The 23,858-nt window shown below is 48.8% G+C and overlaps 2 protein-coding genes across 8 annotated transcripts in view; one reads left to right on the forward strand and one right to left on the reverse strand.

Moving 5' to 3' along the window:
- The window catches only part of RASSF5 (Ras association domain family member 5), a 67,571-nt gene extending 54,477 nt beyond the window's left edge, over nucleotides 1-13,094 (forward strand). For both annotated transcript variants that reach the window (XM_060644328.3, XM_060644329.3), the window contains 4 exons: nucleotides 7,000-7,110; nucleotides 8,244-8,541; nucleotides 9,013-9,128; nucleotides 10,745-13,094. In XM_060644328.3, the coding sequence (XP_060500311.1) occupies nucleotides 7,000-7,110; nucleotides 8,244-8,541; nucleotides 9,013-9,128; nucleotides 10,745-10,897 (678 nt within the window). In that variant the 3' untranslated portion in view covers nucleotides 10,898-13,094. The remainder of the gene's footprint in view (nucleotides 1-6,999; nucleotides 7,111-8,243; nucleotides 8,542-9,012; nucleotides 9,129-10,744) is intronic.
- A 2,821-nt stretch (nucleotides 13,095-15,915) lies between these two features.
- The window catches only part of EIF2D (eukaryotic translation initiation factor 2D), a 28,952-nt gene continuing 21,009 nt past the window's right edge, over nucleotides 15,916-23,858 (reverse strand). For 5 of the 6 annotated variants that reach the window (XM_078441267.2, XM_078441262.2, XM_078441263.2 and 2 more), the window contains 4 exons: nucleotides 23,487-23,582; nucleotides 22,100-22,220; nucleotides 17,647-17,821; nucleotides 15,916-16,117 (listed from right to left, as the gene is read on the reverse strand). In XM_078441267.2, coding sequence (XP_078297393.2) covers nucleotides 16,047-16,117; nucleotides 17,647-17,821; nucleotides 22,100-22,220; nucleotides 23,487-23,582 — 463 coding nt within the window. In that variant the 3' untranslated portion in view covers nucleotides 15,916-16,046. The other variant, XM_078441265.2, reaches the window with a different exon arrangement.

The following is a 23,858-nucleotide window of genomic DNA, read 5'->3' on the forward strand; positions in this document are numbered from 1 at the left end:
TCATGGGAGACAGAAAGACAGTAAGCACAACTCCAATGAAGCGATGAAGCCTTTGCCCACTTGCACAACATGTCCATTAAGTGAGAGTGAGGACCAGGGGTGTGAGGAAACACAGGAAGTACATGGCTCTCGGCAAGAGTATCATTCAGAAGAAAGGCAGCATCCGGTACAAACCTGTATATGCCTTCCTCCAATTGGGAATGAAAATGTCGGAGATCTCCCATGGTAGGAGAGTGGAGAATGAGGACACCGCCATGGGCGATGGCACCAGGGGAGATGGGAGCTGTGTATTCTAAGCAGGAGAGACCGCCCAATGGTGGAGAGCAGAGGTGAGCAAACTCCTGCTCATGCACCGGATGCCATAAATAAAGTTTTATTGAAACATAGCCGTGCTTGTCCTGCGGCTGCTTTGTGCTACAGTGGCAGAGTTAAGTAGTTACCACAAAGACTGTATGGCCAGCAAAACCTACAGTATTTACTACCTGGCCCTCTGCAGAAAAAGTTTGCCAGCCACCAGAGCCAACAAACTCTATGGCATGGTGGTCAAGCCTGATTAAGTGCTCAAGGAAAATGAGAAGTGAGACTGGCTCATAGGGGTAGGACTTTGTAAGCCTGGGATGACCGTAACCATATGTGCCTTTGGATGGGTTTGATAATTTCCAAAACGGTTTTTGCACCCATTATCTCATTTGGTCTTACCTTGGCATGAAATTATCAGCCAATAAAGGATTTGTATTTCAAATTGACAGATAAAGCTGAGGCTTAAGGAGGTTATCGGATTTCCTCAAGATCACTTAGTAATGGGGGTCAGAACCCAAATGCATGCTTATGTCCATCCTGTAGGTATTTCCTCAGCCTCTACTTGTTCCGAGCTGCATCTAGGCTCTGTGATGCCGTGATGGATACGACAGGTATGGGTGCTTCTCTTACGGAACTCAGTCTACACTGAAATCCAAGGCTCATTGCTCTGTAATTCCTGGGGAGAAATAAGATCTTTCCCCCTACTCCTTGTAGGCAATAAGAAGCCATTGAAGGTTCTTGAGCAAGTACCTATTATCCATTTCATGCTTGGTGCCACTGGGCACAGAGAATAAATAGAAGCATGGTGTAGGTCATTAAGAAAATTCACTCTAGCTGAGAAGACAACTCAAGATAGAGAGGTAGTCTACTTGGAGGTTAATATAAGTAGATGAGTATTTAAGTGCCAGGTGGTATAGTGCTAGCTTTAGGTGTGGGTTCGCTTTAAGCTTGCTGGTGCTCAGTTTCCTCATCTGTGAAATGGGCATTCCCATGCATTTGTGGGGAGGATGAAGTGAACTAACACATGCCAAGTGATCAGAGTGCTGCCTGGCATACGTAGCTGGTAAATAAATAAAATAAGGGATGGTCATCATCACCATCATTCAAGGCAGGAGTGGTCAGAGAGGCCGGGGCAGGTTGCAGGACCTCAGGTGGGCAGATGGGAGCGATACGATGAAAACATCATGAAGGGAGAAGAGGCTGAGGAGTTTAACAAGAGGGGGAGTGAAGTTTTTGGCAAAAATGAAGTTTGTGGGATTCGGGTCAAGAAAAAAAATGGCATGAAGGTAGCTGATGTATCAGAATGTATCTGATTCTCCTCAGCTCACCGCTCACCCTGGGGCCCCCTTGTTGCTGGGGCTTTGACGGGCTGCCCTGTGTCCACCTGGGGATACTAGAAGCCACAGGACTCACTCAGAGCCTCTTCTTCCCCAGTGACCAAAATCAAGACGTGTGTCATTGATTAGAACGCAGTTAGAGGCACCTGGGTTGCTCAGTCAGTTAGGTGTCTGGCTCTTGATTTTGGCTCAGGTCACGATCTCATGGCTCCTGAGTTCAAGCCCCAGGTGGGGCTTTGTGCCGACAGCACGAAGCCTGCTTGGGATTCTCTCTCTGCCCCTCCCCCGCTCATGCTCTCTTTGTCTCTCTCAAAATAAATAAATAAAAAAAAAAACTTTAATAAAAAAAGAATGCAGAGTTAACCAATGTTTGGGTTTCTTTTTTTTTTTAAAGTTTTATTTTTTTACTTATTTTTGAGAGAGACAGAGACAGAGAGAGAGAAAGCATGGGAGGGGGCAGAGAGAGAGGGAGAGAGAGAGAACCCCAAGCAGGCTCTGCACTGTCAGCACAGAACCTGATGAGGGGCTCGAACTCATGAACCACAAGGTCATGACCTGAGCCGAAATCAAGAGTCAGACCCTTAACCAGCTGAGCCACCCACGCACCCCTGGGTTTCTTCTTAAAGTAAAATTCAACTTCAGGTAAATCTGCTCTGAGACAGGCCCCAGACCACAGGGATGGTCCTCTTAACTTTGATGTTAAGGGTAATATTTTTTAATGTATGTTTATTTTTGAGAGAGAGAGAGCCAGTGGGGGAGGGACAGAGAGAGCAGGAGACACAGAATCCAAAGCAGGCTCCAGGCTCTGAGCTGTCAGCGCGGAGCTCAACATGGGGCTTGAACTCACGAAACTGTGAGATCACGACCTGAGCCGAAACCAAGAGTCCGACGCTCAACCGACTGAGCCACCCACGCGCTCCTGTGATATTTTGATAGAAAAGTTTGAGGATCACTCTCTCGGGGGAGCATTTCTGTTCTGACCCCTAGCAGCTAGCCTCTTCACCTGGCTGTACCCTAATAAACTCGAGCCCTGAGAGGCAACGCAGCCCTTTCCATAGCTTAGGATGTGGGAGCAGAAACCTATTTTTCACCAGTGTCTTGGATGTGCCAGCTGCATCGGGAACAGCTAAACCATCTGCCACCGGTGCCAGCGGCTTAATCAGAGCGGACGAATTCCATGCCAGATGCACCGAGATGTGTAAACCCCCTACGAGGGACACCTCGCAGGCCGATGCCGGTATTTGTTCAATCAGAGTGAGTTCCCGTTCTGTCTCCATCTTGGGCTAACCTAGGAGACAAAACGCTAGCTGCGTGGTTTCTAGCTTTGTACCCGTGAACGGAAACAAATCTTTCACTTTGAGGACTTGAAAATCTGGCAGGTGAATAGAAATTGAGGTCTTTGCCTTACCCTCTGAAGATTACTATATTATTGACCTTGTTCACAGAGCAGATACTTCCTTTTAGGTAAACCTCCGGGCAGTGAATATCTGTAGGTGGCCAAGTGTTAATTCTGCTGCTGGATGGCGACCCTTAGGATCTGAAATGGGCTGCGAGGGGTCTATACCGGTTCTTCTCAAACATTGCTGAACATCAGAATTACCTCTGCCCAGGCTGGACCCCAGGCCATAAATCAGAATCTCCAGGATGGAGCCCAGTGTTTTTAGAGATCCCCTAGATGATTCCGTGTGTAGCCAAATTTAAGAACCATGGGCCTAGGGGCACCTGGGTGTGGCTCCGTTGGTTGAGCATCTGACTCCTGATTTTGGCTCAGGTCATGATCTCATGGTTTGTGGGTTCGGACCCCACATCAGGCTCTGTGCTGACAGTGCAGAGCCTGCTTGGGATTCTCTCCGTCTCTCTCTGCCCCCTCCCTTGCTTGCACTCTCTCTCAAAATAAATAAATAAACATTAAAAAAATTTAAAAAAAGAAAGAAAGAAAGAAAGAAAGAAAGAAAGAAAGAAAGAACCACTGGCCTCGCTTCTGTATCATCCCTGGGAGGGAAGGGATTAGTGAGCTCCCGTGGCTGTGGCTGGCTGGCCTGCTTTGGCAGGTGCTTCATCCAATCCATGGGTCAGATCTCATCTGGCAGATGCAGTTTGGGCGGCAGGCATAGCAGCCCCAGGTGCTGACACACCAGGCTGGGGGACTCCATGTGTTGGCCACACAGGGTTCCTGGCACTTCCAACGGGGCGGGGAGACCAGGACGCTTGTCTTTTGCATCAGTCCTGGAAGGGGTGACCTCGGATGCTTGCGTCACTTCCCCAGGTTTGTGGCGGGAAAGGGGGCGGATAGATGGGTTATCTGCTGAAGGAAAGGGGAACAGGAAGAAGAAGAAACCTTTAGTCACAGTAGCTCTGCCTCTTGCTGTATACAGACCCAAGCCCGGAACAATCGGCTTTTGCAAGCTGTGACACAGCTGCCTTTTCTGACAGGGAAATGGCTGTAGCCAGTTGGAAGCTATGAGAGGAGATCTCTCAGGAGCTTCGAGAGTTTCCTTTCCATCATTTAACTTTTTTTTTTTTTTTTTGTAGACAAGTTTGAGAAAGCTGTGAACTCCTGAGGAGGGGACAGCCTGCGTGCTTCACGGCTGGAAAGGGGGGAGCACATGGGAGTAACCAGATGACTGGTCTTTCTGGCCGGAAGCTCCCAGGGCTGAGCCTCCGCCAGGCACACGTGGCCCCGTAGGGATGAGCCCCGCTGTGGAGAGGGTTGGGAGGGTTTCTGGGGCAGTGTGTGTCTCCAGGAACTAACTGTGGGAATGGATGAGGAATCAGGAGCTCCATTTGAGGAGCTGGGTTAATGAATTGACAGTGAATGAAGACACTCTGTGAGGCTCGTATCACCTGCTACTTACCTCAAGCAAACAGGAGATGCTCTGGCCTGTGCTCCCCCTTGGGTGGTCTTCGATGGGATCAAGGTCCAGTTCAAGAGCCTGAGCAGCCACGTAGGAAAAGGGTGGGTCCTGCCTCCTGGCAGCTACATCCCACTTGCGGGATGAGAAGTCCCTCCTTGACGTCTTTGCAGGTGACGTGGTGCCCGTGGGTCCTGATGCCTCTGGGGCCTGGCCCACTGATCAGATACACTTGGATGAATGTTTCACAGGTCCCATAGTTTATAGGCCTCGGTTTAACAGCTGCACACCCCAGCCTGGAGGGGTGGAATTTCAGCGGGCATTATGGGAGTGGCAGAAGCTGCCTAGAGTGGCCAGGTGGTGAATCGAGAAGAACATGGGCTGCAGATTTAGATGGGCTCTGCTCTCCAGGCCCTACTCAGATGCTTACTAGCAGTGGGACCACAGATCTGTTCCTTAACCCCTCTAAGCCTCAGTTTTATAATCTGTAAAATGGAAGTAGCGTAGGTGGTATGTGAGAGAAGGTATGTGAAAGCACGTCGCACAATGCTGTTCTTTTCAGGACCCCTGAGGAAGAGTACAGTGGGGAGCAGACAAGCCAAGGGAAGATGCTGCGATGGAAAAGGGGTGTGGGCTTATCTCCATGCAGAGGGGCGGGGGTGGACGCCACGCCAGCTCACCACAGCAGCCACAGAACATGTTATCGGCCCCGGGGAGGGGGGTGGGAAAGCAGGAGGAGGAAGTGAGGGCATCCTGCTGGGTGTGCCCAATCTCCATGGACAGCCTGCTGGAGGGAGGACAGCCAGGGCGGGCTCTGTTGGGGGCTCCCATTGTGTTCAACTGGGTGGTGTTGCCATGACAGGGTGGGTGTGAAGTTCCCCAACCAAACCCCACCCCTGAAGGGTGGTGTCAGGGAGGCAGCCAGGAGAACACAGACGCTCTGCCTCTCTGGGCCTGTTTCCTCATTTGCCAAAGGAGAATCCTGATCCGCGTTGAGTCTGCTAGATTTCTAAAATCAGGCGAGTTCTGGGTGGGTTTTTCTCAAACCATGGCTCCTGCACTCCAGGCCACACACAGGCAGCATGGAGACAAGATTGAGAAGCTGGGCGGCAGGGAGGTTGGGAGAAATGCAGGGAAGTAACGAGGGACAGAGTTGCCGAGACCCCAGAATTCACCCCTGAACCCCCTCCGCAGCGTGAAGGACACTGACCCCCAGCTTCTTCTTCAGTTTTGTTCTTCCCTTACCCTTCCCTAGGGGGAGAGGGCACCAGGGGAGCCCTTGGGAAGGACTCAACAGAACAGCCCTGGAATTTCCTCTTAGTTCTGCACATATGGACAGGGCTCTAGGCAACTTACTGAACTCCTTAGTCCTGGTTGTCTCACTTGTAAAATGTAGGTAATAAACTCCATCTCACAGAGTTCTGGTTCATGAGGATGAAGAGACCGTGCATGCCAAGTTGTCACCACAGAGGGGGTGCTGAGAACATGTTGGTTGTCCCCATGCTCCAGGAGAGGAGGCTGATTCTTTCAATTATTGTAGAAGGACAGCGCCCTGTCCCTTTCTGGTTCACTCATTTGTTTGATAAATATATACAGTTCACCCCTGAGCAACGTCAGGGTTGGGGGCGCTGACCCCCCTGCACAATAAAAAATCTGAGTATAACTTTTGACATCCCGAAACCTTCACCACTGATAGCCTACTGTTGACCGGAAACCTTACCAATAACATGAACAGTCGATTAACTCAGTTTTGTATGTTATGTGTATTATACGCTGCATTCTTACAATAAAGTGAGCTAGAGAAAAGAAAATGTTATGAAGAAAATCATAAGGGAGAGAAAATACATTTACAGCACTGGACTGTATTTATCAAAAAAGAATTGGTGTATAAGTGGATCCATGCAGTTCAAACCTGTATTGTTCAGGGATCAGCTGAACTGACTTATGTGCAAAATTCTGTGGCTGGTGATGTGGGGCCTGAACTGATGCTCACGTGCCCTTGGTCCCCTGGGTCGGGGTGAATTACTGTCTTTCCCATCAGCATATGCTGGGACTGTGTGTACATTCCTTTCTCTCCAGCTCTATTGTTACTTCCTTGAGGAGATGGACCCCGGCTTGCATTTCTCTGCATCTCCCTTAGCATCTAAAGGCTATGTTTTCCATAGCAACCCTCTGTGAGCCAATGCTGCTCTGCTGATTCACCAGATTTGTGGTCGGTGCCCATGTGCTGGGCATGTTCATATTAGTCTCACGGCAAGCCTGAAGGGTAGTTATTGTTCCCATTTCACAGGTGAGGAGACTGAGGTTTAGAGCTATTTCCCCAGGGCTGGCCCGGCTAGGCAGTGGCAGCGCTGGAATTTGACCTCTGATTGTTCTCACTGTGAGCCCGTGGAATTAGTTTTTACCCCGTGGGGCTGGTGCTCCCTATGCTTGGTCAGGGAGGCCTTTGGGAGGGTGTGGTCCTACCCTTTCTCATCCACTGTGTGCCCACTCTCACTTCTGTGTTCCAGAATGTCTGTAAACCCCCGGAGGAGACGCAGCGCCCGCCCACACTGCAGGAGATCAAGCAGAAGATTGACAGCTACAATACCCGGGAGAAGAACTGCCTGGGCATGAAGCTGGTGCGTCGGGCCGCCCCCATCCACGACCCCGGCCACGCCCCCGGTCACTTGGGCTCCCCTGCTCCCCCTCTAGGTTCTGGGGCGGCCCTTCTGAGGCCCCTCCCCTTTCCCCAGGCCTGGGGGCTTGTGCAAGGCTGAGAACCCAGGTGGTCAGGGACCCACCCCCGGGGCTGCAGGGAAGAATGGGCTTTAGAATAAGATCCAAATCCGTCTCTGACTCTTCCCACTTTTCGATTTGGGAACCTTCTTAACGTCCCTGAGCTTCAGTGTGAAAGAGGTATTGGTGCCCACTTGTCAAAGCTGTCCTGAGATTTAAGTAATATAGAGTGACCTGGTACTGCTCCGCCCTCAGGAAGGCCTCACAAGGGCGGTTCGCAGCTCCTCATCCTCTCCCTCTTGGTTGTTGCACCGTTACAGCCTGCGTCTCAGGAGGCTTCCTTGGACTGTGCAGCGCTCTGAGCAGGGAGGCACCGACTCTGTGCCAGGCTAGCGAAGGCCATCTTCAGTGGGAAGGGAAGGGGAGGAGAAGGTAGAAGAATGCTGCCCCCTGCTGGAGGCTGGTAGCAACTGGCTCTGGGGGCTTCGGCCAGAGGGCACGCTAGAAAATCCAGTCTCCGGTGGACCTGGGCATTCTTTCAGGCTGCTGGTTTGGAAAGAAATACAGGAGGAAATCCAGTGGGCGGGTTCTCCAGGGGCCTCTTTACAGAGCCTTCCTGCTCCTCCCTGGTTTGGAGGGGCAAACTAGAGAGGACGCTCCAGACCCTGCCTCCCAGGAGTGGGGACTCACCAAAGGCAGGGGATTGGGACAGGGAGCCTGAGCCCCCAGAGCGAAAGCCACGGCAGCTCCTCGTGTCCCCCCTGGTTGCTGGATACTGCGTGCCTTCTCTTGGCCCGATGCGGGGCTGGCAGGGGGACAGTGTCTCTGCCCTCCAGCACCTCCAGGTCAGCAGAGATGGGAAGGAACTCGGGGAGACAGGTGGGGGGCTGACTGGGATAGCACTGTTATTAGGAAAGGCCTCTGCAACCACCCCACCCCCTGCCCCTGATCCAGGGCAGTGGCCCAGAGTGGCAGCTAGGATCATGCAAGTCAGACCGGAGCTGACCCATGGGGCACCCCCCACCTTCTTCCTCAGAGTGAAGATGGCACCTACACGGGTTTCATCAAAGTGCATTTGAAACTTCGGCGGCCAGTGACCGTGCCTGCGGGGATCCGGCCCCAGTCCATCTACGATGCCATCAAGGAAGTGAACCTGGCGGCCACCACGGACAAGCGGACGTCCTTCTATCTTCCTCTGGATGCCATCAAGCAGCTGCACATCAGCAGCACCACCACGGTCAGTGAGGTCATCCAGGGGCTGCTCAAGAAGTTCATGGTTGTGGACAATCCCCAGAAGTTTGCACTTTTTAAGCGGATACACAAGGACGGGCAAGGTATGAGAGAGCAAGCTCCCGGCCAGAAACCACCTCTCCCGCTGAACCCCTGCCAGACTTGGGTGGGAGGACTGGGCTTCCTCTGGGCACTGCACTCCAGCCACGTGGAAGGGCCACACAGGCACTCTGGGCAGAGAGCTGGACGGGGAACACGCGCCTGCTCTCGGTGCCCCTCACTTTGTACGTGACTGCAGGAAACCCACACCCTGGGCTCCCACTTCCTGATCTGTGGAATGGGAGAGCACCCGCCTGCCACTGCTAATCTTTCGGGAGGTGATGCAAGTGGAAACAAGTTTCCAACTCTCAGCAGACACCAAAAATAAAAGGTCACTCCCTATGTCTTCTCATCAGGTTCATTTCATTAGGTTGGAAGGTTGGCTACTTCCAGTTATAACCACCCTGCGTCTTATTTCTGGGTCTGTCCTCCTCCCCACCTCCGATGAGCCCCTAACTCCCTCTCTTGGTTTGCAGTGCTCTTCCAGAAACTCTCTATCGCTGATTGCCCCCTGTACCTGCGCTTGCTGGCTGGGCCTGACAATGACGTCCTCAGCTTTGTGCTCAAGGAGAATGAAACTGGAGAGGTGGAGGTAGGTCTGGGCCCCTTTGCTGGTTGCACAAACCCAGCCCTCAGGGCACACTGGATGGGGCACCCTCGTGGGCGTCGTCCTCCCTACCCGGCATAGCTGGGGGCCCTGTGGAGGCAGCTGGGAAAATGGGCTGAGAAAGTAGAGCCGGGGTAAGTGCTGGGCCAAGGAGGTTCAGTGTCCAAAGCCAGGATTGTAAGCATCCTGGGGGATGCAAGTCAGCGCCTGTGTCTGGCAAGGTCTGTGGAAAGAAAGGATTTCATGGGCTTTATTTCTGAACACCCAGGGTGGAGGGGCACTGGGAAGCTCCTGTGTCCGGGCCCAGGTTGGTTTTGCTCCAGGATGGCCTGAGGCCCAGCAAGCTCCATGCCACACACACTGAGCCGTGCGTCTCTCCCTGGCTCTTAAAAACGGACCTCCTTCCTCAAAGGGGAGTTCATCAGAGTGCAGTGTGGCGGCACGAACTAGGGTGAAATCAGGCTGGCGCCCTCCGCCGCCTGGGATACTTGGGAGTTGGAGTCACGGAGGAGTGGCCGAGGGCGGGGAGCATCCTCGGCGTTTGGCACACTGTGTTCGGTGGAGGCCTAGGGTTAGGGGTCACCGTGGAGATTCGGGGCATCTAGGCAGGTGTTAGGGCTCTGTCCCCTCTCCCTGCTTCAGTCAGGCAGCTGGGCTTCCAGCTGACGTATACACTGGAGTCAGATTTTCGGAAAAAGTACTCTGCTGAAAACGTCTGAACGCTGCAGGCCTGGTGCAAAACTCACGGGCCTGGGGAGTTCAGAGACGGGGCTCTAATTCCGGTTCTGCTGCTGCAGCTCTGTCCCAGTAGCTCTACCACCTTCCCTCTGTGGGCTTCGGTCTCCTCAGTTATGCAATGTGGGGATTAAACTAGATAAACCTGAATATTCTTTTGTGCTCAAAAGAGCTTAGGAGTCAAAACCCCTGGCTCCACAGAGTGGGGCGGGGGCTCTGCTCCTGGGTCAGCCTGAGAGCAGTGACACTTGCCTTCCGTCCCGGGAGGCCAGGTCCCATCGGGGCAGGCCTGGGCCAACCGGGCTCTACAGAGCTTTACAGGTTATGTTACCTCGTTATCTGCTCTGCCAGCCAAGGGAGGCGGAGACCCTAAGCCCGTGGCAGATGAACAAGCAGGCTGAGAAGGGCGCAGTGATGTGCCCGAGATCCCATGGTGGAGTCAGGCTGAAACACAGTCTCCGGGGGCTGAGTCCAGCTCCATCTGCCTCTTGGGGGTCTGCACGCTGAGAGCCTGTCGCTCATCGCCCCGCAGCAGACAGCTAGAGAGGCCAGCAGGGGCCCCGGGCGGCTCTAGCATCTGGGATCTGAACAGATCTCAGCTGCTACAGAGAAAACGGAAGATGGTTGATTCTCCAAATAAAACACCGCACATGGACTGGTACATCTTGGTCATGAGATGCCAGGATTTGAAATTTGGTTGCTGGTATGACAAGGGAAACCCAAGCTCTATCCACTGCACTTGCCTATTCGGTAGCGAACCGTGTGTGAACCGTGTGAACCGGGGAGGCAGCGTGGGCCCCTCAGGTCGTGCGGCTTCTGACCTGTCTCCTGTTCTGTTTCTCCCCCATCTCCCTCGTGCCTCACAGTGGGACGCCTTCTCCATCCCTGAGCTCCAGAACTTCCTCACGATCCTGGAAAAAGAGGAGCAGGACAAAATCCAACAAGTGCAGAAGAAGTATGACAAGTTTAGGCAGAAACTGGAGGAGGCCTTAAGAGAATCCCAGGGCAAACCTGGGTAACCGGTCCTGCTTCCTCTTCTGGTGCCCGCGGATTTATTTTTATGATTAATTATTATTTTGCAACAGACACTTTTTCTCAGGACACCTCTGGCGGGTGCATTTGTGCCCACCTGGCAGTTCCAGATGTGGCACGAAACCTCTGAGGGGCGCAGGTACGCGCGGGCCAGGCGCTGCCTGCCGCTCGCTGCTGAGGAGGGGGATGGGGGACAGAGCAGCCTCGGTCCTGGACAATCCTCCCGGAAGCCAACCGGCTGCCTCTGTCATCACCGAACCGCAATTGTTCGCACCAGCCGGCAAAGGAAAGAAGAAAGGTTTCAGAGCTGTTACGTTCTTTCTCTGGCTTTTATTCTTCTTCAGTTTCTCTCGTATTTGCCGCCCACAGACCTTTATTTATGAGTCAAAAATTGTAGCATATTCCTCTAGCAGATCTGAGCTGAGCCCTGGAAAGCAGGATAATGCTCATGAAAGGACTGTTCCCTCACTGCCCCAATGTGACCATTGTTCATGCTCAAGGGAAGGTTATAAAGCCACTGGCCCCAGATGCTCAGGTAGGGAGCACCAAAGCTGAGGCCGGCTCGGAGGCTTCTGGAGAAGCCGCAGCCCGCCCTGGCCCTCATTGCTCAAGAGTCTGTGCACGTAAACCCAAAGGCATATGTTATTTGCGCAAGTGTGACAGTCACGTCTTTGTCGTGAACAGACAAGTGTTTGTTTTTAAGTTACAGTTTTGAATTTGACATTGCCATCATCATCATGTGTTTCCACCAAAGGGAAACCAACCATTCACCATTTTGAATGTCTCCTGTGAGAATGGAAATCAGGCGGTCTGAGAAAGCCGAGAGACGTCGCAGAGAAGTGTGTCCAACTTGCCTTTGGCCTTCCCCCAGCTAGCGAGCTGGGGAGGGCTTGGCTGCCTTGCTGTCCCCCTTGGGCTGCAGCACGGCCTGTCTGCTTCCGCCAGGACTCAGGTGCTGTCAGAGGAGCCGCCTTGACTCTGAAGCCCGGCCCGCCCGTGGCACTGCGCTCAGTGAGCCTGTGGGCTGGCTTCCTGCTGACCTCAGTGCCTTTTTTGTTTTCAGAGAGAGGAGCAGGGTGCATTTGCTTGATGCTCTACTGCCGGCTTGCTCCTGCCAGGAAGTGGCCCACGGCGGTGTGGGGGGCAAGGCCAGGAGAGCCCTCCCTCCAAGGCTGGTGCAAGAGTCAAAGACCTTCCCATCTGAGATCCTGGGCTTTGACTCCCAAGAAGTGATGTCAACCGCAGGGACAGGGTGGGTCAGATTCCTAACTTACATCTGTACTGGCTCCCGGTTCAGGTGCAAACTTAAAAATGAACTAGCCAAACAACTGAAGCGAGTAGCCAGGACTGCGAAGACACTCCAGTGCGGAGGGAGGACTTTTAACTTCCAAAGCAGGGACGGTTTTCCCATCCAGCCTCTCAGAGATCACTTCTTCACTCCTCTGCCTTCCCAGGTCCTGCTTGGGTCAGGTTGAGCCCCAGCTTGTGTAGCCTCAGAAGTCCCCTCCCTGACCCTTGCTGCATCCTCACTGCCCCTGATCCCAGAAGGAATGCTGACCCCTTGTCATCCAAACTGTGTCTGTCGTCTTCAAAGCTGCAGAAGCAAGACGAGCTAGCAGCTCAAGATTTTTGAGAACCCCCCCCGCTCCCCACACCCTGGTTATCTGCCATCTCCTGCTCAGCCTTATCGCTTCCCTCCCTTAAGAAATCTCTCCCTGCTGTATATTAAAGGGAGTGGGTAGAGAGCCCCTTTTTCCTTCATGCTGCATGTCTGTAACATTAATGGAAGGCACGGCTCCTGCTGCAGCCACTGTGAATGCTGCTGAGGGCCTCCCTCTGATGGGGTGGCCATTTTATTTTTGAGAAGGAAAAAAGTGTCATGTCCATATATACGTAAGGGCATATAGCTATATATACAGAGATAGGGGTGTTTATGAAAGATTATGGGAAAATTCCGACTTTATCTAAAGCACAGTTAGACCCAGGACCCGTGCCGAGTCCCGAGCCTCGGAACATAGTCTGTGTGAATTATCCCTTCCCCCCAGAGGTGGGTATGACTGCTGGTAGTGCCTTCTACCCTTGTGTTGCCCAGTGTGTACGTGTTTGTCTTGAGGATATTTTCTTTTTAAGTGTCTTTCTTAGATGGGTTTAAAAAAAAGTAATAAAAGCTTGTTGCAAAAAGGATTCAGACTGGAGACACCTTTGGCCTTCACCATCTCCAGGAAACTGGGAGCTGGGAGAGAGGGTGGGAACAGGGAAGGGCACGCGCTTCTTGGCAGAGTCACCATTCCCTTTTGCCAGCGAACAGAGGAGTGAAGGCTGCTCTTCAGATAGTCTGGAGAAAACGGACGGGACGCATGGGCCAGAGGGTGTTGCCCCAGTGACCGGCTGTCCTGCACACCCCCAGAGCAGGAGAGGAAAGGGGATGTGCTACAGAAGGGGATCCTGAGTGAGAAGAGAGGAGGGAGCTTTCTGGAGCTAAAGATGATTGAACATGAGGACAGACTACCGATGTGGACAAGGATTCTTCTATTTCTCGAATTATTTAAAAATAAGGCAGATATGGGCGCCTGGGTGGCTCAGTCGGTTAGGCGTCCGACTTCAGCTCAGGTCATGATCTCACGGTCCGTGGGTTCGAGCCCCGCCATCGGGCTCTGTGCCGTCAGTTCGGAGCCTGGAGCCCGTTTCAGATTCTGTGTCTCCCCCTCTCTCTGCCCCTCTCCCACTCACATTCTGTCTCTATCAAAAAATGAATAAACCAAAAATAAATAAATAAGTAAATAAATAAATAAGGCAGATAGGACGTGCCTCTGAGAGTTTAAGATCAGCTCACCTGGAGGAGGGCAAATGAGGTGAGTAAAAAGACCCTTTCGTATGAGCATTATCTAACTTCCGTCAGAGAAACAGCTCTGTAATCACAGAAGCAACCACATAAAGTTAAGAGAGATTCCTGCCTGCCTTCCAGTGGTGACAGCCAGCTCACTCCCTATCTCCCTGGAGGAGAGAACACTGTATCCAATAGACGTTCCTAAAGTTACCCAAGAATGGGGCACATCTGTAACATTTGTTCATCTAGACCGCCAAGAAGTTTGTCTTTCAGTAACTTTGCCAAAACCTAGACATGAACCAGTTTCTGCTTTTCACTGAAATTCATCTGGTAACAGCATGGGATTAAGTTCAAAGTTATGGATTTGACCTCGATAGTGTTTGGCTTAGCACATAGGAACAACAAACAAACAAACAAAACCCCAATTCATTAAACAGCCTACCCTTCCCCAGCCTTCTTACATGTATCTGTGGCGTTCACCAGGGGGAAAGGGAAGATGACCTAATGCAAATGTGTCATCATTACTGGGAAAACCAAAGCACACGTCCTGACAGGACTGTCCCAGCAGAATTCTAGGTTAAATCACAGTTAGAAGTGGATGTTCATTTTAGACCCACCCTCACTGCTTACTGGCTTTGTGTCTTTAACAGAGATCAACAAGGCAAGACACAACCTCTCTGAGCCTCCAATCCCGCCAAGACTGCAAAGCAAATCATGTTTGTGAAAGAACCTTATAAAGTACTACATGTTATCTGTATTCATATAAGGACCATATTTTATCACTACTATTCACACCATACTCCCTCAGATCAATCTGTCTGTCCAAAGGTTTTGTTGTAATAGGACCTTGTTTGGGGTCAATTTCCAAAATCCCTTCCTCGGTTCCATATGCCCGTGCTGGCAGAGAGAGGATTAGCAAAATTAAGGGGTTTACCTACAGCAAGTCACAAGTGACTAGCACTATTATTCTGGGTCTAATAATGAAAGGTAGGTGGTGTCACACACGCACTTTCATATCCCTTTCTTCCTTTCCAGCCCCAGATGGGTAATTTGCAAATATTTGCATATGTTCAAGTCTTTCTTATCTCAATTAAAAAAAACAAACAGTGAGATGAGAAAGGAAAGAAAGAAGTAAATTGAACTCTAATTGTTTTTTGATGGTAAAACCAAAGGACTCTCAGCTCCGCTCTCTCGTTCCTTCCTTTTGTACAAGGAGAGCTTTGGTCACAGAAGTGACTTCCGGACCAGCGTGGTGGTTCTGAACCTTTTTGGCAGTGATCCTGCTGGGAATGTGGCAAAAGCACGATAACCTCTCTTAGGAAAAGGATCATACAAAAAAATCTTGTGTACCATTTCAGGGAGTTCACAGATCCTCTGAAGACCAACTAAAGACCTCTTCCATGAGTCCCCAGTTAAGAAGTTCAGGGCTAAAGAAAGCATTTGTTGGATAAGACTCTTCCCTGTGACAAGGCCATCATGCCGCAGCCACATCACAATCTACCATCACCAGTGGCAGCGTGCCAGCGTTGGGGAAGAAGTCACTATTGTTGAGAAACCCATGTGCTTTTAGGATTTATTTTTATCTAGCCCAAATGTTGCTGCAACTTAGGGCCAAGACTTTCTTCTTTTGCCTTGCTCCATGGCAGAGAATAGCTGAGTTCTGCTTCTATGCGACTAACCCTTTACAGATGTGAAGGGACTATTTTTGGGCAAGAGGCTGTGGACTATTTGCTTAGAGGGGCTTTAAAACACTGGAAGTCCCTACCTGCCTGAGCTTTGGATGGGCCATCTGGCCTTGAAAGCAGGAAAGGCACTAAACCCACTGAAATCACATGTATAGAAAAGGGACTCCACAACAACCTCTTATGTCAATTTAAATTGGTGAATGACTGGGGCACCTGGGTGGCGCAGTCGGTTAAGTATCTGACTCTCAATTTCAGCTTAGCTCATGACCTTGTGGTTTGCGAGTTGGAGCTCTGCGTCGGGCTCTCTGCTGACAGCTCAGAGCCTGGAGCCTGCTTCAGATTCTGTGTTTCCCTCTCTCTCTCTGCCTTTCCTCTGCTCATGCTCTCTCTCTCAAAAATAAATAAATATTAAGAAAACAATTAAATTGGCGTATGACTTGAAAATTTTACTACAACATTTTAGCTAAGTGGAGGAAACAAGAGGGAAATCAGATTTAGATTAGAATAAAAATTTATTTTGGTAAAGAATTATATTGTTTCATTTGTAAAAGCTGAAAATGCTCATATAAATTACCAGCCCAGAGCTTGATTTCCACTGGATCGCCCGCATGAAACAAGAGTCTGTTACTTCTTCTTGCCAGGTTTGGGGGCCTTTTCGAGGCCTTGGATGTGTTTCCGAGGAAGCTGATACTCTTCTACAATCCAAAAAGCAGAAACTCCAAGCTCGCTCTTCTCCTGCTCCCTCCCTGCCACCTCCTGCCCTTGGCCACCCACCCCCATGGGCTGACCCACCTGCACAGCTACCTCCCCGCCCTCTCACCCCACTGTGCGCTCATTTCTGTTGTGAACTTCCGTTCAATCAACCTCCATCATGTGACCGCTTCTTCTATACCCAGCTCAAACCTAGCTCCTCTGGGAAGCGGTCTGGGATGGACCATTTATCCTTATACCTCATGGCTGAAATGTGTATTTTAGCAATTTTCACACTGATAGCCACTTTCTAGAGTATACTTGAGGCATTTATAATTTTCTCATGAGAGAGAATGTATGCATCTGTGTTTAGTCATGTGCTTGGCTATTTTCCTCTGTATTTCTTCTTAGTATCTCAGATAGGAATTCTTCACTTAAAGGGGTCAACTCCAAAAGTTAGCTACAGGGTCCTGCCTTAAGCCCTAAAATACATTTGCTTATTGAGCATTTACTATGCCAGGCCCTGAGCATGAAAAGGATGAAGGCAAGGTCTCTGACTTAAGTTGCTCCGTCTAACAGAGCGCTGATATTAGGAAAAATTGGCCAAGTCGCAGATGCTAACCAGAAACATAAACACAACTGGAAAGTGATACGTTGGCAATTTCTTAAATGCTAATTTAAGGACAGAAAAAAAGTGGGGCTGCTCTAAGACAGGCTTTGTTTGACCCCTAAGCTGGGCCAATGAGCCCAGATGTGGTTGGGCAGATGTGGGCTGTGGGAGGGCGGGTGCACCAGGCAAGGGAACAGAGACAAAAGCACCAAGTGTGAATGTGCCTGGCACATCTGGGGAACAGCAAGGGCGGCAGCAAGGCAGAGGCCCAGGGGTGGGGGAGAGAGCTGCCAGAGACCCCGAGGGGAAGATGATCTGGACTGGGAGGGTCTTATTTACTGAGTGTAGGAACTTATTCTGAAGGCAGTGACAAGGCATAAGGAGTTTTTACAGGAGAGTGATGCGATCTCGTTTGTTTTAGAAAGCTGACTCAGACAGATATGGCGTGAACTGAGGACAAACTGGAGGCTGGATGCCCCAGACGTGGTAGAAAGAACTCAGGCTCTACAGTGTGACAAACCAAAGTTCAGAGCTGGGCTACACCACCAAACAATTGAGTATCTCAGGACAAGGTACTGAATCTCTCTGAAGCTCAGTTTCCTCATCTGCAAAAGAGAAACAGTTCTGCAGCATCATCAGATTAAGAGAGATCATGCCTGCATGAAGCCCAGCAAAGTACCTAGCCCAGTCTGGATGCTCAAAAAATGTTTTATAAAAGGGAGAACCAGGAAGAAAACTACTCCGATAGCATGGTGGAGAGAGCTCTGAATTTGGGGAGCGGGGTGGGGGGGCGGGGCAAAGGATCTGGCTCAAGTATTAGCTCCAACTCTTGCTGGCCAAGAACCATATGGCCACAAAGATTACGACGACTGGCGTGAGTTGAATTGGTGGGAAGACTTCTGCTCCTTCAGAGGGGATGCTCACCAAGCAACAGGCGGCTGAGGTGATGGACCTGGTTTCCCTGGATCTGGACCTGCAGGCTGTCCTTGGCCCCAGGGGCAGGCGTGACGGTCGCACTAGCCTGGCATCGCTGCTGGAGGATGGCGGCCACTGAACACGGGTCCAGGCCATAGGCCTCCAAGTTCCGGACCACAGTCACCTGTGGGGACAGAAGACTGATGGCAGGTGCAACCACAGGCCCTCCCCTTCACGGAGCCTTCTGGAGCCTCCGCAGCTCTCCACCCTCTATGTTCACCATCCCCACACCCACGGTACCTTTTCCTCCACGTGGTACTTTTATTTTTATGCTTGTTTCTTTCTATCCCATCCAATATATATACTTAATGGAATACTCTCTATCCCACATGTAACATGTGGGAACTTCTTAAAAAGTTCTTTTATGGGGCACCTGGGTGGCTCAGCCAGTTAAGCATCCAACTTCAGCTCAGGTCATGAACTTGCTTTTGTGAGTTCGAGCCCCGTGTCAGGCTCTGTGCTGATAGCTCAGAGCTGTCTTCGGATTCTGTGTCTCCCTCTCTCTGCCCCTCCTCTGCTCACACTCTGTCTCTCTCTCTCTCTCAAAAATAAATAAAGTTAAAAAAAATTCTTTTTAAGTTCTTTTATTATGAAGAGTTAAAAACATAAATAAAAGTAGAACTGATTACTGAGCTCCTATGTTCCCATCACTGGCTGCAACAATTATCAACTCAGGACCAACCTCAATTCACCTAGACCCCTGTCCATATTACTTTAAAGCAAATCGTCCTGCACATCAGATCATTTTATCTACAAATGCTTTTGTACGTATCTCTAAAAGATAAGGGTTCTTTCAAAGACAAAGACAAAACCATCATCACACCTAAAAATGAATGGACAATAATTTCTTAATATCAAGCATTTCATCAGGAACACATTACATTTTTCTATTATTCATCAACTTCACAAATGACATATATATCATTTTGAGATTTAAAAAGAACATCAACACTTAAAATCACAATTCTCTCTTTTTGAAACAAGTTCTCTCGCATTATTTGTGACTAGAGAGAGATGGTCGAGTATGTTACCATCAGGAGTGGGCTGGGGAGGGCTGCTCTCGATAAAGTTATAGGTTCCAAATAACCCAGGCCTGTCAAGGGACTCCAGCCCCAGAGAATCTCAGAATTGATAAGACATCAGAGGTCACACCTATTTCGGCACCCCCATCTGATGCATGAACTCCTGGCTACATCTTCCCCCAAGTGGTTGCCCAATCTTTGCTTGTAGACCTCCAGACAATAACTCCCTATTTTGCAAAGCACCAATTTTAATTTTGGACAATTCTAACTGCAATCATCAATATTAAAAGTTAATGTTTAAATAAGTTAATACAAGCATTCCCTGATTTTTCAGAGTACACGGTATGCCACTTGGCTCTTATGAAAAGTCCTACCTTAGTACCTGTTTTTGCTAACTGATTCAAATCCACAGGGTTTTCGCTTTTGTAAAAAAAAAATGTGAAAAGGGAAAATAGCATTCGGCATTGGTCTTCTGGGAGCCCTCACAGAGGCAGCAGGCACCAAGCAGCAAGAACACCCCGGTCACTCCTTCCCCGGAACTACACTCAGCCACCAGAGCTTTGAACTTTGTGAGCATCTGGGCCTTATCTCCATCTATTCTGTGTATTTGTTAGCAAGATGTGTCCTGAGGTATCAGAGAAGCCTAAAAGAAGTTATTTTTGGGGTCCAGAAACACTCAAAATTTTTTCCATATAAATTCACGGTAATTGCTTTTTTTGCTTTGCAACCCTTTCAGGTTACAATAGGATTCAGAGGAGTGCTCCACTTTAAATAGTGGGGATTGAAGAAGACACAAAGAAATGGAAAAACATTCCAGCTCATGGATTGGAAGAACAAATATTGTTAAAACATGAATACTACCCAAAGCAATCTGCACATTCAGTGCAATCCGAATCAAAATTGCACCAGCATTCCTCTCGAAGCTAGAACAAACAATCCTAAAATTTGTATGGAACCACAAAAGACCCCGAATAGCCAAAGTAATATTGAAAAAGAAAACCAAAGCAGGAGGCATCACAATCCCAGACTTTAGCCTCTACTACAAAGCTGTAATCATCAAGACAGTATGGTATTGGCACAAAAACAGACACATAGACCAATGGAACACAATAGAGAACCCAGAATTGGACTAACAAATGTATAGCCAACTAATCTTTGACAAAGCAGGAAAGAGTATCCAATGGAAAAAAGACAGTCTCTGTAGCAAATGGTGCTGGGAGAACTGGACAGCGACATGCAGAAGAATGAACCCACTTTCTTACACCATTCACAAAAATAAACTCAAAATGGATGAAAGACCTAAATGTGAGACAGGCAACCATCAAAACTCTATAGGAGAAAACAGCCAACAACCTCTTTGATCTCAGCCACAGCAATTTCTTGCTTGACACATGTCCAAAGGCAAGGGAATTAAAAGCAAAAATGAACTTTGGGACCTCATCAAGTTAAAAAGCTTCTGCACTGCAAAGGAAACAATCAACAAAAAGAAAAGGCAACCAACGGAATGGGAAAAGATATTTGCAAATGACATATCGGATAAAGGGCTAGTATCCAAAATCTGTAAAGAATTTACCAAACTCAACACCTAAAAAACAAATAATCTAGTGAAGAAATGGGCAGAAGACATGAATAGACACTTTTTCCAAAGAAGGCATCCAGATAGCCAACAGAAACATGAAAAGATGCTCGACGTCACTCATCATCAGGCAAATACAAATCAAAACCACACTGAGGTACCACCTCACACCAGTCAGAATGGCTAAAATTAACAACTCAGGAAACAACAGATGTTGGTGAGGATGTGGAGAAACGGGAACCCTCTTGCACTGCTGGTGGGAATGCAAACTGGTGCAGCCGCTCTGGAAAAGTGTGGAAGTTCCTCAAAAAATTAAAAATAGATCTACCCTATGACCCAGCAATAGCACTGCTAGGAATTTATCCAAAGGATACAGAAGTGCTGATTCATAAGGGCACATGTACCCCAATGTTTATAGCAGGGCTATCAATAATAGCCAAATTATGGATAGAGCCTAAATGTCCATCAACTTACGAGTGAATAAAGAAGATGTGGTTTATATATACAATGGAATACTACTTGGCAATAAGAAAGAATGAAATCCTGCCATTTGCAGCAACGTGGATGGAACTCGAAGATATCATGCTAAGTGAATTAAGTCAGAGAAAGACAGATATCGTATGTTTTCACTCATGTGTGGAATTTGAGAAACTTAACAGAAGACCATGTGGAAAGGGAAGGGGAAAAAAAATAGTTACAAACAGAGAGTGAAAGAGGCAAACCATCAGAGACTCTTGAATACAGAGAACAAAATGAGGGTTTATGCGAGGGTGGGAGAGAGGGGAAAATGGGTGATGGGCATTGAGGAGGGCACTTGTTGGGATGAGCACTGGGTGCTGTAAGTAAGCGATGAACCATGGGAATCTACCCCCAAAACCAAGAGCACGCTGTACACACTGCATGTTAGCCAATTTGACAATGAATTATTTAAAAACAATAATAAACAAACAAATAGTGAAGAAAACTTACATACATAGAAACTGCTTAGTACAGAGTCTGGCACATAACTATACACTCAAGAAACAGTGCCTATTGCTAATTATTATTGAGGTTATCATTACCGGTTCTCATTTACTGCTTATATGTCAAGCACAATTCTAAGTGCTTCACGCATGTATATGCCTTCATCTGGTCCTCACGGTGCCTTATAAGGTAGGCATTATCACCATTTTTCACATTAGTAAACTCAGGCAAAAAACCATTAACTTTCTCAACGTCAAGCAGCAAGGCAAAAGCCACATTTGAACCCACGTGTTCCTAATGCCAAAGCCCACTCTTATAACCATACATTAGAAAGTTCTTTATTTTGAACCCAAGTATGTCTTCTTGGGATTTCCACCCAGTATTCCTACTTGTCTTCTCAAGGCATCTCAGAATAAGTGCACTCCTTTTCCCAAGAACAGCTTTTAATACACTTGAGGACAGAATTTGTTTCCTATGTGTCTGTTGCCAGGCTAAACACACTTCTTTACAAGCTATTTTCACTGAGCAAGGCCCAAGAAGTAACAATGAGTGAGAGCTGAAAGCCCATGACAGGTCTAAGAGAAAAATAAAAATAAAATCTTGTTTACCTTTGTAACTAGGCTATAGCGAGTTTCCCAGCACAAAATCCCAGAGGGAGGGAGTGAGGGGGCAGCATTACCTGTTTTCTATAAGGCCCAGCCCACTTATGCAAGCATGGGTCTTTCATTAACTATCTTTGTGGTGTGCCAATCTAAAATCCTCTAATCACATTGTAGAGAATAAAACTTATAGCAGGGACATTAAATCACCATCTTCCAACATTGTGTCTTTTAAAATTTACCTTTTTATTAGATGCTCTCTGTGCTAGGGTGATGTCAATTGGGCAGATTCTGCCTTTCTTCACAATGGGCTCTTGTCCTGGAAAAGTCACTTGATACACAGGCTGCAATTTTTCCAAACATCTGAAACAGGAGTTCATAAGCTATAGACTGGTAAAGCCAACAGAAGCTATCTCCTCATTCCCCGCTACGAGCGGGCGGCTGAGTGTGAGCCAATTTGCAGGCAGTGGTCTGCCCTGGGCTGCACTCAGAATCACCGACCTCACCCAAGGAGCTGCACCCAAGACTAATTACATCAGAAACTCCAATATTCTTTAAAGATCCCCAGAGCTTGGCCAAAGTCAAGGCCCATGGATTCAGGGAAGGGATCATCAGTGACCTGAACCCCTGAAAACTGTCCAGCGGCCTGGCCTTCTGAAAATCTGTCCGGGCTGCCTTGTGGAGTTTACTCCGTCTCAAGACTCTCCTGTACCCAGTGTGCTGAAGTGCTGCTTCACATTTGTGACGTGTTCCAGTGAATCTTTTAGAGAACTCCTTTACCGTAAAGAGTGTCCACCTTCTATCTAACCAGATTTTCTCGTTATCCTATACACTGGGACTGACCAACTTTTTCTATGAAGGGCCCGATGGTAAATATTCTACGCCTTAAGGCCACAGGGTCTGTGCAACCAGTCAACTCTGCCATGGTAGCATAAAAGCAACTGACAGACAATACATAAACAAATGGGTGTGGCTGTATTCCAAAAAATACAGGTAGCGGGTCAGATCTGGCTCATGGGCTGTAGTTTGCAAACTCCTGATGTACATAATTTTCAGTTTTGATCTGTGGAACGAGAACAAAGAATAAGAATCTTTCTTTTGAAGACTTTAAGACAATTTCTCCCAGCCTTCTTTTTGCTTCTAAATCTTTCTGAAGCTCTTAATTTTAATTCATTGTTCTTCTTTCTCCCTTTTCTCTTTTTTTTAAAAATTTTTTAATGTTTATTTTTGAGAGAGAGAGAGACACACACACAGAGTGAGAGTGGGGAAGGGGCAGAGAGAGAAGAGAGAGAGAGAGAGACAGAGAATCCGAAGCAGGCTCCAGGTGGAGCCTGAGGCGGGGCTCAAACCCATGAGCCGTGAGATTATGACCTGAGCTGAAGTCGGATGCTTAACCGACTGAGCCACCCAGGTGCCCCTTAGGTTCTCTTCTATATTGTGTTGGCTCAAATCATTCCAAGGAGCTTCCACATCAAAATCACCAAAACCGTGTTCATGTAGACGATTATCAGTTTAATTATGGAAAGAAAAATCAAAGACTAAGACAGTGACAACTTTACAGTTCAATGTGATGGACATTCAGGGGAGGGTGGGGGGAAACACTGGAGAGGGACTGCCAATCCCCACTACCTGGTCAGGAGACTGTCCCATGGAAGCTTCATGACTGTGTGCTGTTCGTTTTTCTCTAAGATGCAGTCACATAGGATGGGATCCAATTTCACGAGACTGAAGGGAAAGAAGAGATAATAAAGAAATGCCACTCCCGCCCCTACTGACCCCAGGGCCACCTCAGGATTCGTCTCTTATATGTCCTTTGTTGTCATCCAGAACCATTAGAACCAATTCAGGGACCACAGTCCATGAAGCAGTGTACCCTGTGGATGGGACGTATGGAAGGTTTTCCTAGAACAAGGGTAATGCAGGTGGTAGAGGGGAGGGGGTGATGGGATCCCTGGCTCAGTTCTGCTAACTCATCATGATTAGGCCAACAGTTTCCAACTC

The sequence above is a fragment of the Panthera onca genome, chromosome F1 (assembly GCF_046562875.1).
Source record: "Panthera onca isolate mPanOnc1 chromosome F1, mPanOnc1 haplotype 2, whole genome shotgun sequence".
Lineage (NCBI taxonomy): Eukaryota > Metazoa > Chordata > Mammalia > Carnivora > Felidae > Panthera > Panthera onca.